Source organism: Bubalus bubalis, chromosome 19 (assembly GCF_019923935.1).
Source record: "Bubalus bubalis isolate 160015118507 breed Murrah chromosome 19, NDDB_SH_1, whole genome shotgun sequence".
Taxonomy (NCBI): Eukaryota; Metazoa; Chordata; class Mammalia; order Artiodactyla; family Bovidae; genus Bubalus; species Bubalus bubalis.
In genome coordinates this window covers 35,326,112-35,339,651 of record NC_059175.1, presented here as the reverse complement: position 1 = coordinate 35,339,651, position 13,540 = coordinate 35,326,112, and the positions used below count along the sequence as shown (strand labels likewise).

The following is a 13,540-nucleotide window of genomic DNA, read 5'->3' as shown; positions in this document are numbered from 1 at the left end:
CTCCAAGCCCCGGATCTGTGTCGTGTCTTGACTATGCCCAGCGCTCAGCTCCTCAGGACGTTTGCACAGCTCACCCCCTCACCTCCGGGTCTCACAGGGAAGAGCTGATGCACTCAGAATTGGATCACCCGAGGAAGACTGACGTAGGAAGGGTGGAGGGGAGCCACGTGGGCTGTGCGTTCAGTCACCTGGGGCCGTGGATAAGAATTCCTGGTATCTGTGTTTTTCCCACAGTGTTAGGCTCTGTGCCTGCAGGAAACCTGTTCACAGGGCATTTCCCAGAGGGGGCTCTACAGCAGGGAGGAGCCCCACGGCAGGAAGGAGCCCCACGGCAGGAAGGAGCCCCACAGCAGGGAGGAGCTCCACAGGGCTCCCTGGAAGGTTCTCCCTCATGACTCTTGCTCTGCAGGTTTCGATAAATGTTATTGATTTTACTGGAAGATTTTCAGACAACAGCTAGGACTCCTAGTCCTGCAAAACGTCCTGAGTGATCTGGAGCCTGCAGTATCTGGATGGTGGCTGCCTAGTCACAACACTGGACAAAACCACTATGCTCTGTGCAGGCGGTGACCACTGGCTCACAGCTGCCACCTGTCCAGTGGGTTGTAAAACCATGCCTGTGAGAACTGATGAAAAGAAAACCAGGACATTCGATGGCAGCTGGAGCTGAGGTCCCCAGTTTCACAACCAGCCATGTGAGATGGTGGGAAAGGGCAGGGCTTCAGACAGGACTGTCCTGGTGATTCTACCCAGACCATAGACATAGGTCCTTTGTAAATTACCATATCTTCAATTCTGTTATATGAGAACTTGTGTTCTTTAGTTTCTGGTTACCCTTAACTGGTAGGTGGCCTCTAACTCCTAGTTTTAAGTTTCTTTGCCCCATGACTTGTTTAATTTTTGTGACTTGGTAGATATTTGATTTACTGAGACTCCACCTTTTAAGAAACATTTTAAATAGCCCTTTCATGTGGGGGCTTTCATGAGCCCTTTCATGAGCAAGGAAATAGCAACCCACTCCAGTATTCTTGCCTGGAGAATCCCGTGGACAGAAGAGCCTGGTGAGCTTCAGTTCATAAGGTTGCAAAAAGTAGGACACAATTGAAGCGACTTAGCATGCATGCTCTTCTCACCATAGTGAGTCCTTGTGTTCTTGTGTGATGTACATGTTAGGAGGATGGGACCCTGTGCCATAGACCAGTATTGGATGGATATTTAAATGCACAGTGAGTATCAAAACCCCACTGTGGCATTTTCCTTTGCCTTCACTTTGGTTTTCAGCAGAAGCTCTTTTCTCTTGAGTCAGTCTTCCTCCCGGCTTTGATATTCAGTTGTAGTAGGAACCCATCTGAAGTTGTCTGTAGACATTTCAGCAGGGTGTGAATGACCTGTTGTCAACAGTTGAAATAGCAGGAAGCGGTGCTTAAAGGATCAGGAAGAAAAGCTGTCGTTTGCAGACTTTTGCTACTGTGTAAGCAGATCTGACCACTCGAGAGTAATTGACTGGTTTGGTTTACCCTCTTCCTGTCTTCACTATTGTTCCCATTTCGTGTAAAATGCTGTTTGAAGAAAACAAATGGATAGTGTGGGCAGTGAAAATGGATGATCTGGCTCACAGAACATCCAGCTTTTGATGACCCTAAGCAGACTGGATGGAGGTAAAAGTTGACTTTGAATTTTTCTTTGTTTCTCTTTGCGATGAGTCAGAGTTTGCAGTAGAAAAGTGAAATTCAGTACTTCCCCTGACTAATGTGTTTATTATTAAGTGAAGAACACATTAGCCTTCTTGAGACCATCCAGCTTATTTGTTGTGCCCTCACATTGTACAACGGTCAGAGACCTGATGAATCAGCAGAGCTCTTTTGGCCTGTAGTTCATAACCCTCTTGGAAGACAAGAGCACCAGAAGGTCTCTTGAACAAGAACAATGCCACTCTGCCTGTCCCCTTCAGAGATGTGTGCGCGTTTCTCAGGTGACATTTTACGGAGAGAGACAGGGAAGAGGGGAGGTGACTCCCCTGCAAGGCATCAGTTCGAATGGAGCTCTTCTGAGAGTGTGGCTGGGTTTTTCTGCTTTATCTTTCTTCACCAAACTTTGCCTGGTGTGAAGAGATTGGTGACTCCATTACCTGTTGCCACACAGCCTCAGCATCCCATCTGGGAAAGCTGCCTAGCTGCTTTCTGACCTCGGCTGGCCGGGCTGGAGCGGCGCAGGTGACTCACCTCTGTCTCCTGTGTTACTCATCCTCCTTTTGGGGCCAATAGAATAGCCCAGAAATGTCCTTTTCGTGCCAGAGGTGGAAACAGAAAAGAGGAAATACATAAAGTCTTTTGAGGCCCAGGCTCCAAGGGGACACATTGTCATTTCTGCCTCATTTATGAGCCGAGCAAGTCAGATGCAGCAGGAAAATCAGCTCATCGTGGGGTAGGGCTGGAAGAGGACTCCAAATTCACAGTGACAAGGTGTGTGGATATAAGGAGGAAAATAGAGTGGGAGCCGTTCTAAAATTTACCTATTTGTTTTTATTTGTGTGGCTGCATCGGATCTTCATTGCAACATGAGTGATCTTTGGTTGCGGAGCAAGGGCTTCCCTAGTTGTGGTGCATGGGCTTAGCTGCCCCACCTCATGTGGGATCTTAGTTCCCCTGACTAAGATTCTAACCCTCATCCCCTACATTGGAAGGTGGATTCTTAACCACGGGACCACCAGAAAAGTCCCAGAATGAAAGCCTTTAATGTCATTATCTTCCACAATAGGTTCAAAGAAACCTGCTCACATCTAAAATTAAATTTCTCTTCTTTGCAATTTATCTTTTTCAGGAGGCGAGACCCTATGGCTCTCTTTGCAGTCTTGCAGACAACATTCCTCTTGGCATTGCTGCCCTTGAGAACTTACCAAAGTGAAGGTAAGAAGTGGAAAGAACAATAAAGAAAAAAAAAATCACATAGAAAAAAAAAACCAAGGTAACTGGTGCTTTGGAGAAAAATGAACAGATCATTTTTCTTTGGGAATTACCGGGAATTGGTGAGTAGCAGTGAGTAATTTAGTCTCCACCTTCCTGATCTTAATGGCTTATTTTAGTAAGCTACACCTTAATCCTGATTTCCTGGCCAATGGAAACTTGTCACTAGACTTAATCCCTCAGCATTTCATGATCAATATATGATCTGTTGCCATTGGCAGAGGAGTTCCTTCTGTACTTGGTGTGTAGAAATGGGTTATGTGATCAGAGTTAGAACAAGTTGGAATGTCCTCCATTCATTGGAGAGGCCATTGCTTCCACAGTAATATGCTAAGTGCTGAAATGCTGTTTATGGCTAAAGAAATAGTATTTGTCTCTTAGCTACTTACCCAGTGAAGGTGTGTGTATGCTCGGTCACTTCAGTCGTGTCCAACTCTATGTGATCCTAAGGACTATAGCCCACCATTCTCTGCTCTGGAGAATGGGATTTGTTGTATAGTATACTTATTAAAGTATAGTTAATATAAAGTATACATACTATAGTATATGTAGTATAAATATATATGTATTATATATAACATAAGTGTATATGCTAGGAAATTATACTATATATACTTATTAAAGTACATATACTTTAATAAGTTTACTTTCACATATATATTTAAAATAATACAATATATGATGAAAGTTTTTACCTTTAATGTTAGTTTTTCTAGAAATAACATCATATTTTATGGCTGCAAGCTCTCCCATCTTATGAATGGGCCACAGTTTGTTTCCTTGAGTGTGTTGGAACCAGATGGAGAAACTGGTGGGGAAAGTTGGGAGCCTGTGACTAAGTCTATGGCTATCTGGTTCTAAGCCCGCTCTTTTTGGCCACACACCAATACTGTGTTGTCAAGAGCTGGGCCAAGAGCCCAGGGTCCTGGTTGGATTCTGTGACCTTGGGAAAGTCGCTCCCCTTTTTTTAGCTTCAGTTTCCTCCTCTGAAAAACACTGGGACTGGACTGAATCACCTCCGAGGTCTCTCTGTCTCTCTGACTTTACCTTGGCATTTCCTACCATTTCCCAAGGAAGTCCTAGATTGCTTTCCATTTCAGAAATAGCAGTCAGCTATTTCTGACTGCTGTCTACTGAGTACCTGAGTCAAGCTCCTCTTTGTCTAAAGCATCACAAGGTAGCCTTCTAGAGCTTCCCGAAGCACTGGTGATAGAGGTTAGGTGACTCACCAATTCAGTGATCAGTCACAGAGTGTCTGCACTGTGACAGGGATGTTACAGTCTTGATTTCAGCAAGATGAGTAAGACTTAGTGCCACCTCTGTTCAGCTCACGGTCTGCGGGGAGCCAAACCAAACAGGCTATGAGCGCATGCTGTGATCAGGGTTCAAATATGGGGTGGGAAAAGCTGCAACGGGAAGAAGAGACTGTTAGGAAGGACGAGTTATTAGTGAGGGGCAGCTGCTCAGGCAGGCACTTGAGATCGTGCCGGGGCTGTGCTGGATCTCTATCACTTGAGATCTGCTGTGGGTAAGATGTTGTGCCAAGTTCTGGGGACTAGAGTTCATTCCAAGATGCAGGACTCTGCCCTCCAGGAAATGTGAATCTAGAGTGAGACTGACAGCAACAGATGACCATACCGTACAAGCAAGGTGAAATGAGGGCTTGGAAAGTGGGCTGATTTTGTATGCACTCTGCTTCTCTACACAGTTATTAAAAATAATCCAACCGCCCCCCATTCCATAAGGGTTCTGCCTTTTCATTTTCCTAAATCTCCCTTTAGTTCACTTCCTAAATCTCCCTTTGGTTCACAGGTTTAGGGAGAGAATGAATAGCAGCTGTTGCTTTCTGCTGTCTTTAACTAAAAAATTGAGACATTTTATTCACAAAGGAATAAAACCTCTAATCAAATAATGATAGAGGATGACTTTGTTGGGCTTTGAATGTTCAGGAATCCCAACTTATTTCATTTGCCTTTGAATGAATGGGGCATGATAACTAATTCCCTAAGCTCAAACTTGTTAAGAATCAGAATGCCAATTTATTAAGTTTAAGTGGGGAGTAAAACATAGAAATATAACCAGGACTCAGCCTTCTGGTGCAAATCAACTCAGAAGACTAAATTATGCATTCTGAAGTGTCATCTTAGTGATATGAACTGGATATCTTAAAGGAATATTTCTCTTAAAATCTAGCATATTATATGGTTCTGAAAGTTATACATGTTTTCTGGAGAACATCTGCAAAGTACAGAAAAGCATAAAACAAGAAAATTAAAACCAACACGATGTTGTAAGGTGATTATCCTCCAATTAAAAATTAAAATCACTCAACCTCACCATCCAGAAATATTGACTGTTAACATTTTAGTTTTACTTTTCTTTATAGCTTTTTAAAAATAATGGAAGTGCTTTAAAAAATATAAAATGGAGTTATAGTTCAATGTGATTTTTTTAAATGTATGAAAAAGGTCAAGAAAAACTAAACGATTTAAACTTGGCAGTGGAGTGAGAGTGGAAATGGTAAGGAATACCAATACCTGTATTGGTTGAAAATTTTTGTCATGATCATGCATATTTTAAAAATAATACTTATTGATGTGAAATTTACATAACATAAAATTACCAATTTATGAGTAAAGTGAACAAATCAGTGGCATTTAATACGTTCAAAATTTTTTGCATCTACCACTTCTATATACTTCCAAAATTTTTTTGTTGTCTCCAAATAAAACACTGTAATCATTAATCAATTATCCCCATTCCTCCCTCCCTCCCTTGGCCCCTGGCAACCTTCAGTCTGCTTTATCTTTCTGTGGATTTAACTGTTCTGGATATTTCATGTGAATTGAACCATACTATACGAGACTTTTGTATCTGGCTTCTTTTGCTTAGTGTAATGTTTTCAAGGTTCACCTGATTTGTAGCATGTATCAGTACTTCATTTTTCTTCACTTCAGTAGCTCAGTTGTGTCTGACTCTTTGCGACCCCATGGACTGCAGCACGCCAGGCTTCCTTGTCCATCACCAACTCCTGGAGCTTGCTCAAACTCATGCCCATCGAGTCGGTGATGCCAACCATCTCATCCTCTGTCGCCCCCTTCTCTTCCTGCCTTCAGTCTTTCCCAGCATCAGGGTCTTTTCTAATGAGTCCATTTTTCGCATCAGGTGACCAAAGTATTGGAGCTTCAGCTTCAACATCAGTCCTTCCAATGAATATTCAGGACTGGTTTCTTTTAAGACTGATTGGTTTGACCTCCTAGCAGTCCAAGAGACTCTCAAGAGTCTTTTCCAACACCACAGTTCAAAAGCATCAATTCTTTGGTGCTCACATTTCTTTATGGTCCAACTCTCACATCCATATATGACCACTGGAAAAACTATAACTTTGACTATACGGACCTTTGTCAGCAAAGTAATGTTTCTGCTTTTTAATATGCTGTCTAGGTTTGTCATAGCTTTTCTTCCAAGGAGCAAGTGTCTTTTAATTTTGTGGCTGCAGTCATCATCTGCAGTGATTTTGGAGCCCCAAAAAATAATCTCTCACTCTTTCCATTGTTTCCCCATCTATTTGCCATGAAGTAATGCGACAGGATGTCATGATCTTAGTTTTCTGAATGTTGAGTTTTAAGCCAACTTTTTTACTCTCTCACTTTCATCAAGAGGTTCTTTAATTCTTCTTGTCTTTCTGCTATAAGGGTGGTATCATCTGCATATCTGAGGTTATTGATATTTCTCCCAGCAATCTTGATTCCAGATTGTGCTTCTTCCAGCCCAGCGTTTCTCATGATGTACTCTGCATATAAGTTAAATAAGCAGGGTGACAATATACAGCCTTGACTTCTTTCCCGATTTGGAACCAGTCTGTTGTTCCATGTCCAGTTTTAACTGTTGCTTCTTGACCTGAATACAGATTTCTCAGGAGGCAGGTCAGGTGGTCTGGTATTCCCATCTCTTTCAGAATTTTTCACAGTTTGTTGTGATCCACACAGTCAAAGGCTTTGGCATAGTCAATAAAGCAGAAATAGATGTTTTTCTGGAACTCTCTTGCTTTTTCAGTGATCGAACAGATGTTAGCAATTTGCTCTCTGGTTCCTCTGCCTTTTTTAAAACCAGCTTGAACATCTGGAAGTTCACGGTTCATGTACTGTTGAAGCCTGGCTTGGAGAATTTTGAGCATTACTTTACTAGCATGTGAGATGAGTGCAATTGTGCGGTAGTTTGAGCATTCTTTGGCATTGCCTTTCTTTAGGATTAGAATGAAAACTGACCTTTTCCAGTCCTGTGGCCACTGCTGAGTTGTCCAAATTTGCTGACATATTGAGTGCAGCACTTTCACAGCATCATCTTTTAGGATTTGAAATTGCTCATCTGGAATTCCATCACCTCCACTAGCTTTGTTCATAGTGATGCTTCGTAAGGCCCACTTGACTTCTCATTACAGGATGTCTGACTCTAGGTGAGTGATCACACCATCGTGGTTATCTGGGTCATGAAAATCTTTTTTGTATAGTTCTTCGGTGTATTCTTGCTACCTCTTCTTAATATCTTCTGCTTCTGTTAGGTCCATACCATTTCTGTTCTTTATGTGCCCATCTTTGCATGAAAATTTCCCTTGGTATCTCTAATTTTCTTGAAGAGATCTCTAGTCTTTCCCATTCTGTTGTTTTCCTGTATTTCTTTGCATTGGTCACTTAGGAAAGGTTTCTTATCTCTCTTTGCTATTCTTTGGAGCTCTGCATTCAGATGGGTATATCTTTCTTTTTCTTCTTTGCCTTTAGCTTCTCTTCTTTTCTCAACTATTTGTAAGTCCTCCTCAGACAACCATTTTGCCTTTGCATTTCTTTTTCTTGGGGATGGTCTTGATCACTGCCTCCTGTACAATGTCAGAAATCTCCATCCATAGTTTTTCAGGCACTCTATCAGATCTAGCCCCTTGAATGTATTTGTCACTTCCACTGTATAATCATAAGGGATTTGATTTAGGTTGTACCTAAATGGTCTAGTGGTTTTCCCTACTTTCTTCAATTTAAGTCTGAATTTTGCAATAAGGAGTTCATGATCTGAGCCACAGTCATCTTCCGGTCTTTTTTTGCTGGCTGTATAGGGCTTCTCTGTCTTTGGCTGAAAAGAATACAGTCAATCTTATTTTGGTATGGACCATCTGGTGATGTCCACGTGTAGAGTCCTCTCTTGTATTCAGGTTATGAATAGACCACAGTATGTTTGTCCATCATCTGCTGATGGACATTTGGGTTGTTGTCACCTTTTTGCTATTGTGAATAGCGCTGCTACAAACATTTGTTACAAATGTTGAAGTCTTGCAGTTCTTTAGGATATATACGTAGGAATGAAATTATTGAGTCATATGGTGATTTTAACTTTGTGAGGAACTTTCAAAATGTGTTCTTCAGTTCCAAAGTCTTTTTACACTCCCGCCTTGATATACAAAGGTTTTAATTTCTCCACATGCTCACCAATGGCTTATTTCCATTTTTTAAATTATAACCCTCCTTGTGAGTATAAGATAGTATCTCATTATGGTTTTGATCTTCATTTCCGTAGTAATTAATGATGTTGAATGTCTTTTCATGTGCTTATTGGCCATTTGTACATCTTTGGAGAAATGCCTATTCAAGTCATTTGTCTGTTTTTAAAATAGAGTTATTTGTCTTTTAGGTGTTGAGTTGTCAGAGTTCTTTATAAATTTTGGATACTAGATGAGTGATTTGCAAAATATTTTCTCCATTTTTAGTTTTTCTTTCCACCCTTTTGACAATGTCCTTAGATGCACAGAAGTTTTTAATTTTGATAAAGTTCCATTTGTCTTTTTTTTTTTCTTTTTTGACTCATGCTTTGGCATCATATCTAGGGACCCAATGCCAAATCCAAGGTCATGGGAGTCCAGACTAAGATTCTAATTTGTATCCTAACCATTCCCAGCATCTGATCTATAAAATTCACAGAGGATGAATATCTTTCTGGGAAAATAGTCGTTAATGGCTAATAACTTGGATTTTATGGCCATTCTTGTTAACTTTGCTTCCATAGAATGAATTTTCTGAGATTTTTTTTTTTTTCTAAACTCTGAGGATAAAACCTTATTTAGATCCTGAAGCTGTATATCATGTGGACCTTTAACATGGAGAACTTCATGCTTGTATCCACCAAGAATACTTATCAACTTTTCTGGCTAGGTCCAGAGCCCCATCCTTACCATCTGTATCCTGAACTTGGCAAGACATGATGGGAGCCACACTTCTCAGACATTCTAGTCCATGTGGCCTTCAATTGGGCAAGCTGTTCCTGCCTTCACAGTTGGGGAGCAGTGCAGTAAAGGCTTGGTATTAAAGAGATCCATACTTAAGTTCCCTGCTGCTTTGTGTACATTGTTTAAGCTATCGAACTTGAGTCTTCTCATCTATAAAAAATGACTGTCTCAGTTTTACAATGGGCATTTCACGAGAAAAAATATGCAAAGCACCTAGCACCATGCCTGATAAACTTTATATGCTCAGTCTTATTGTTGCTGTTATTTTTCACCTCCCTGTGAGAAAAATACTGGCTTTCCAGGTGACTCAGGGGTAAAGAATCTGCCTGCTAATGCAGGAGATGTGGGTTCCATCCCTGGGTCAGGAAGATCCCCTGGAAGAGGGAATGGCTACCCACTCCAGTATTCTTGCCTAGAGAATCCCATGGACAGAGGACCCTGGAGGGCTACAGTCCATGAGGTCACAAAGAGTTGGATATGACTGAGCAAGCCCATGCACACATGCGTGAGAAAAGCAGCACATGTAGAATGACAGTTTGGGAGATTTTTTTTCAGTATTAGAGATTCATGCCATTTTTATTCTCGAAAGAAGGTAATCTCTTACCATTTAAACTGGGTGCCAGAGAGTCTCAGATCACTAGGGGGAAATCCCCAAAGAACTAGAAAATGAATGCTAAAAAGATATGTGCTCCACCATGAACCATCAGCTCCCAGTTGATTTTATCAATACACTCTTCATCTTTTCAATACCTTTGCAGCATTCCCGGTGTACTTTAAGTTAAGTGACTTAAGTGAAGCCGCTCAGTCATGTCTGACTCTGCGACCCCATGGACTGTAGCCTACCAGGCTCCTCCATCCATGGGATTTTCCAGGCAAGAGTACTGGAGTGGGTTGCCATTTCCTTCTCCAGTGTACTTTAGATGCCCTCAAACCAACCAGTGAAGCCTCTTGATTCAACAATACACAATTCTTCTTGAATCTGTATGGCATTTCCTCTACTTATGTAAAAAGCCATGTTTTGTTCTTCTCCCAGCATTAGCAGTGATCCCACTCACTCCATCAGGGCAAATCCTCTCTCTGGGCTGTTTTCCAGCTCACTGACCTCAGCAAATCTGTCCCATGTTTGAATCTCTCCTCTTTGACAGACTCTATCCCACCATTAAACACCCTAAACTTGCAGTCACTCATTATTTCATAGAAGTCTCTTGTGTCTCTCCACTAGGTTCCTTCCTTGAGCTAGAAACCTTGTCATGATTATTTCATTTCACACTAGGTTAGGGTTAGCCCAGTAAATTCTTGCTAAAGGTGTTTTAAGTTCAGTGCATTGAGATTTAAGCAATAGCCTCTAGAGATGGGACTTGTTCTCACTTTATAGCTGTTGAATGAACTATGAAATATTTGCTTGGGTTTTTTTGACCACAAAGCATATGGGCTCTTAGCTCCTCAACCAGGGGTTGAACCCATATCCCCTGCACTGGAAGACAAAGTCTTACCCACTAGATTGCCAGGGAAGTCCCGTAAACTATCAAATAGTTCATAAAATATTCATTTTAGGTGTCCAGAACTATGAAATTTATAGCAAAAAGCCCTGTTTTTTTATTCAGCCTTGTTATAAATTTCTAAACTTTTTAGATTGTTCAATGAAATATCCTTTTGTGTAACTGTCAATATATTAATTTGCTGTGTATCATTGAGCAACTCACTTCATTCATCTAGGGCTTAATTTCTTCATCTGCTGAGTGATTTCTAAATTCCCTCCAGCTTTTCAGTGTCTAATTCTAGAGTGTATATGCGAGCAATGTTTTCCAAAGCTAAACAATGATAATATTGAACAGTTTAATTATCTGTGATTATCCAATCATACGCCTATTAAATGTTACTTCATATCGTGTTTTGGTCTTTCAGTCCTGTCTGAACCTTTACCATTAACTCCTGAATCACTGAACGTTTCCATCAATTCTACAAAGCAGTGTTTGCATTTACAATGGACTGTCCACAACCCTGATTATCACCAGGAATTAAAAATGGTTTTTCAGATACAGATCAGTAGATTTAAAGCATCCAATGTCATCTGGATGGTAAGTATTTTTATTCTTGGCTCAGTATTTTAAAAATCCTTTTCTAACACCATGATTTGTCTTTCATGACATCCTCCCCAAAATCCCAATCTGGAATCATTTTAGCAACTCAGAACAGTTCTAAATAATCACAGTTCTGTGTTTTTAGTTAAGAGGATCTGGGACAAATTAACATGACAGTTTTAGTTTGGTAGGTTGGGTGGGTTGTGCTATAAAAATAGATCATAGTTATTCTCAGTTCTCTATTATTCTCTCAGTTATTCTCTGTTCTCTATGAAAGCTGTTGGGGTCTATCCTTGTGAAGACTGGATTCCAAAAATCCATGATCAGCCATCTTATTCCTCTTCCTTCTTCCTTCTCTGCCTACCAAAGATTCTCCTAAATCAGATGTAATAGTTTGGCAATTCTCATGTCAGTGTGGCTCTCAGGCAGTTTCTTTACTAATACTGTACTGAAATACAAGGAAGAAAACATTTTAGCATTTTCTCTTCTACCCAGCAAAGAGGTATTCCATGGACCTTGTCAGAGAGTAACTTACCATGTCCTTTGCTTCCTCACATGTGCCTTTTTCTATAGAAAATTAAATTAAGAAAATCCTGAACTCATACTCTTTTTGCCTTTGAATTATTTGGGATTGACGTGCTCTAGTCTGGTTTAAGTCATGGTTATGTCTGTTTTGCCTGATGCTTTCCCATTCACTGCATTGGGGCACTTTAGTGGTTTCTTTCAGTGACCATTTATGGTCCAGGGAGGCCTAGTAATCTATGCCCACATCATGATCATTTATTATCATGGGAGGTTGAAGGACAGTGAAATATTTTCTCACTGAAGGGAAACGGAGAATTTGCGTAGAGGGAAGTGAAACACGGATGTTTTATTGCTGGGGACCTCTATTTGCTAGTGAATAGCCACTCTTCTCTCAGGCAGTGGAGGCATGGATACAGGGACCCAGAGGGTCAGTTCCTTTAGCAAAGCATAAAGGTCACTAACTTTAAAGGTTCCAGTTACTTCTATGATCCATCATCGTCACCTTTGAGATCTGAATGAGTGGCCTAAATATCGTTCTGACTATTGATTTAAGGTTGATACCAGGTCTATAATTCTACCCCTCGAAGGGCAGCTTCCTACTGTGAGAGTTATTCGATGTTCCTTTTTTTTTTTTTTTTTTGTAAGGCCCAAAAGAGTAGTTTATTTGGGGTTTCTTAAGACTACAGGCCAGGAGACACAGATCTCAGAAACACTTGCACTGTGTTCCCTGGCTTTTTATTTTTTTTTAATTTATTGATATATAGTATAATTGCTTTCAACGTTGTATTCGTTTCTGCTGTATAGCAGAGTGAATCAGCTATACATATGCATATATCTTCTCTGTTTTGGATTCCCTTCCCATTTAGGTCATCAGAGAGCACTGAGTAGAGTTCCCTGTCCTACAGGCTCTTGTTCGCTATGTATTTATCTGTAGGATGTATATGTGTCAATTCCAGTCTCCCAATTCATCCCACCCCCTTTCCCCCTTGGTGTCCATACGTTTGTTCTTTCCATCTATGTCTCTGTTTCTGCTTTGCAAATGGGTTCATCTGTACCATTTTTCTAGATTGCATACAACAGCGGTGCTTGTATACAGCTATTCCCTCCCCAGCCCTTCCTCCCGCTATCCCTTTCACGGGGATAATTTTTGTATTTTCATATTTTTTGTATTATTGACGGATACACTTGTTGATTTGGGCCTAGCACAGCATTGAACAGAGGTCATGTTGAGGCTAAGAATTGCCTAGGGAAAAGAAATTTGAGTGGAGGGCTGGAGGAATTTGTGGAAAACTGGCACTTAACCCCATTAGTGAAAGTAACATTAACCATAGACCATGTGGATCCCATTCTTTATTCTTCTAAAAGATAGTTCTTTTTGTTACCATAGTAAAGAAAATAATGGTAGGAAAGCCTGAACTGACAGTTGTTCACATCTGTTTAGACCTTTGATTAAGGTACTAGTTCTCTTTTCAAGGTAAAAAGAGAAAGCTTTTTCTTTCTTGCTAAGTAGTTTTCTTTCTGCTGAAATCTACTTGTAACCAACCAAGGCTGGAGGTGTTTGAGGGTAGAGTTTTGCCTTGTCCATTACATGGTTCCCATAACATCCAGCCCAGCCTGATCCCTAGGGCACAAAAAGGTTTGTGATGCTGCTTTTTTCTTTTTTTTTTGTCACTTATTCATTTGACAAAAGATAATCACACCTG

At 40.7% G+C, this 13,540-nt stretch overlaps 1 protein-coding gene across 14 annotated transcripts in view; it reads left to right on the top strand.

The window, feature by feature from the left end:
- OSMR (oncostatin M receptor) overlaps window positions 1-13,540 on the top strand; it is a 95,259-nt gene that overhangs the window by 16,037 nt on the left and 65,682 nt on the right. For 6 of the 14 annotated variants that reach the window (XM_044932607.2, XM_044932603.2, XM_044932604.2 and 3 more), the window contains exons 2-3: window positions 2,821-2,906; window positions 11,128-11,309. In XM_044932607.2, coding sequence (XP_044788542.2) covers window positions 2,834-2,906; window positions 11,128-11,309 — 255 coding nt within the window. In that variant the 5' untranslated portion in view covers window positions 2,821-2,833. Of the gene's footprint in view, window positions 1-2,441; window positions 2,463-2,820; window positions 2,907-11,127; window positions 11,310-13,540 lie in introns of those variants that run through there. The other 8 variants (XM_044932602.2, XM_044932600.2, XM_006063509.4 and 5 more) reach the window with 5 other exon arrangements.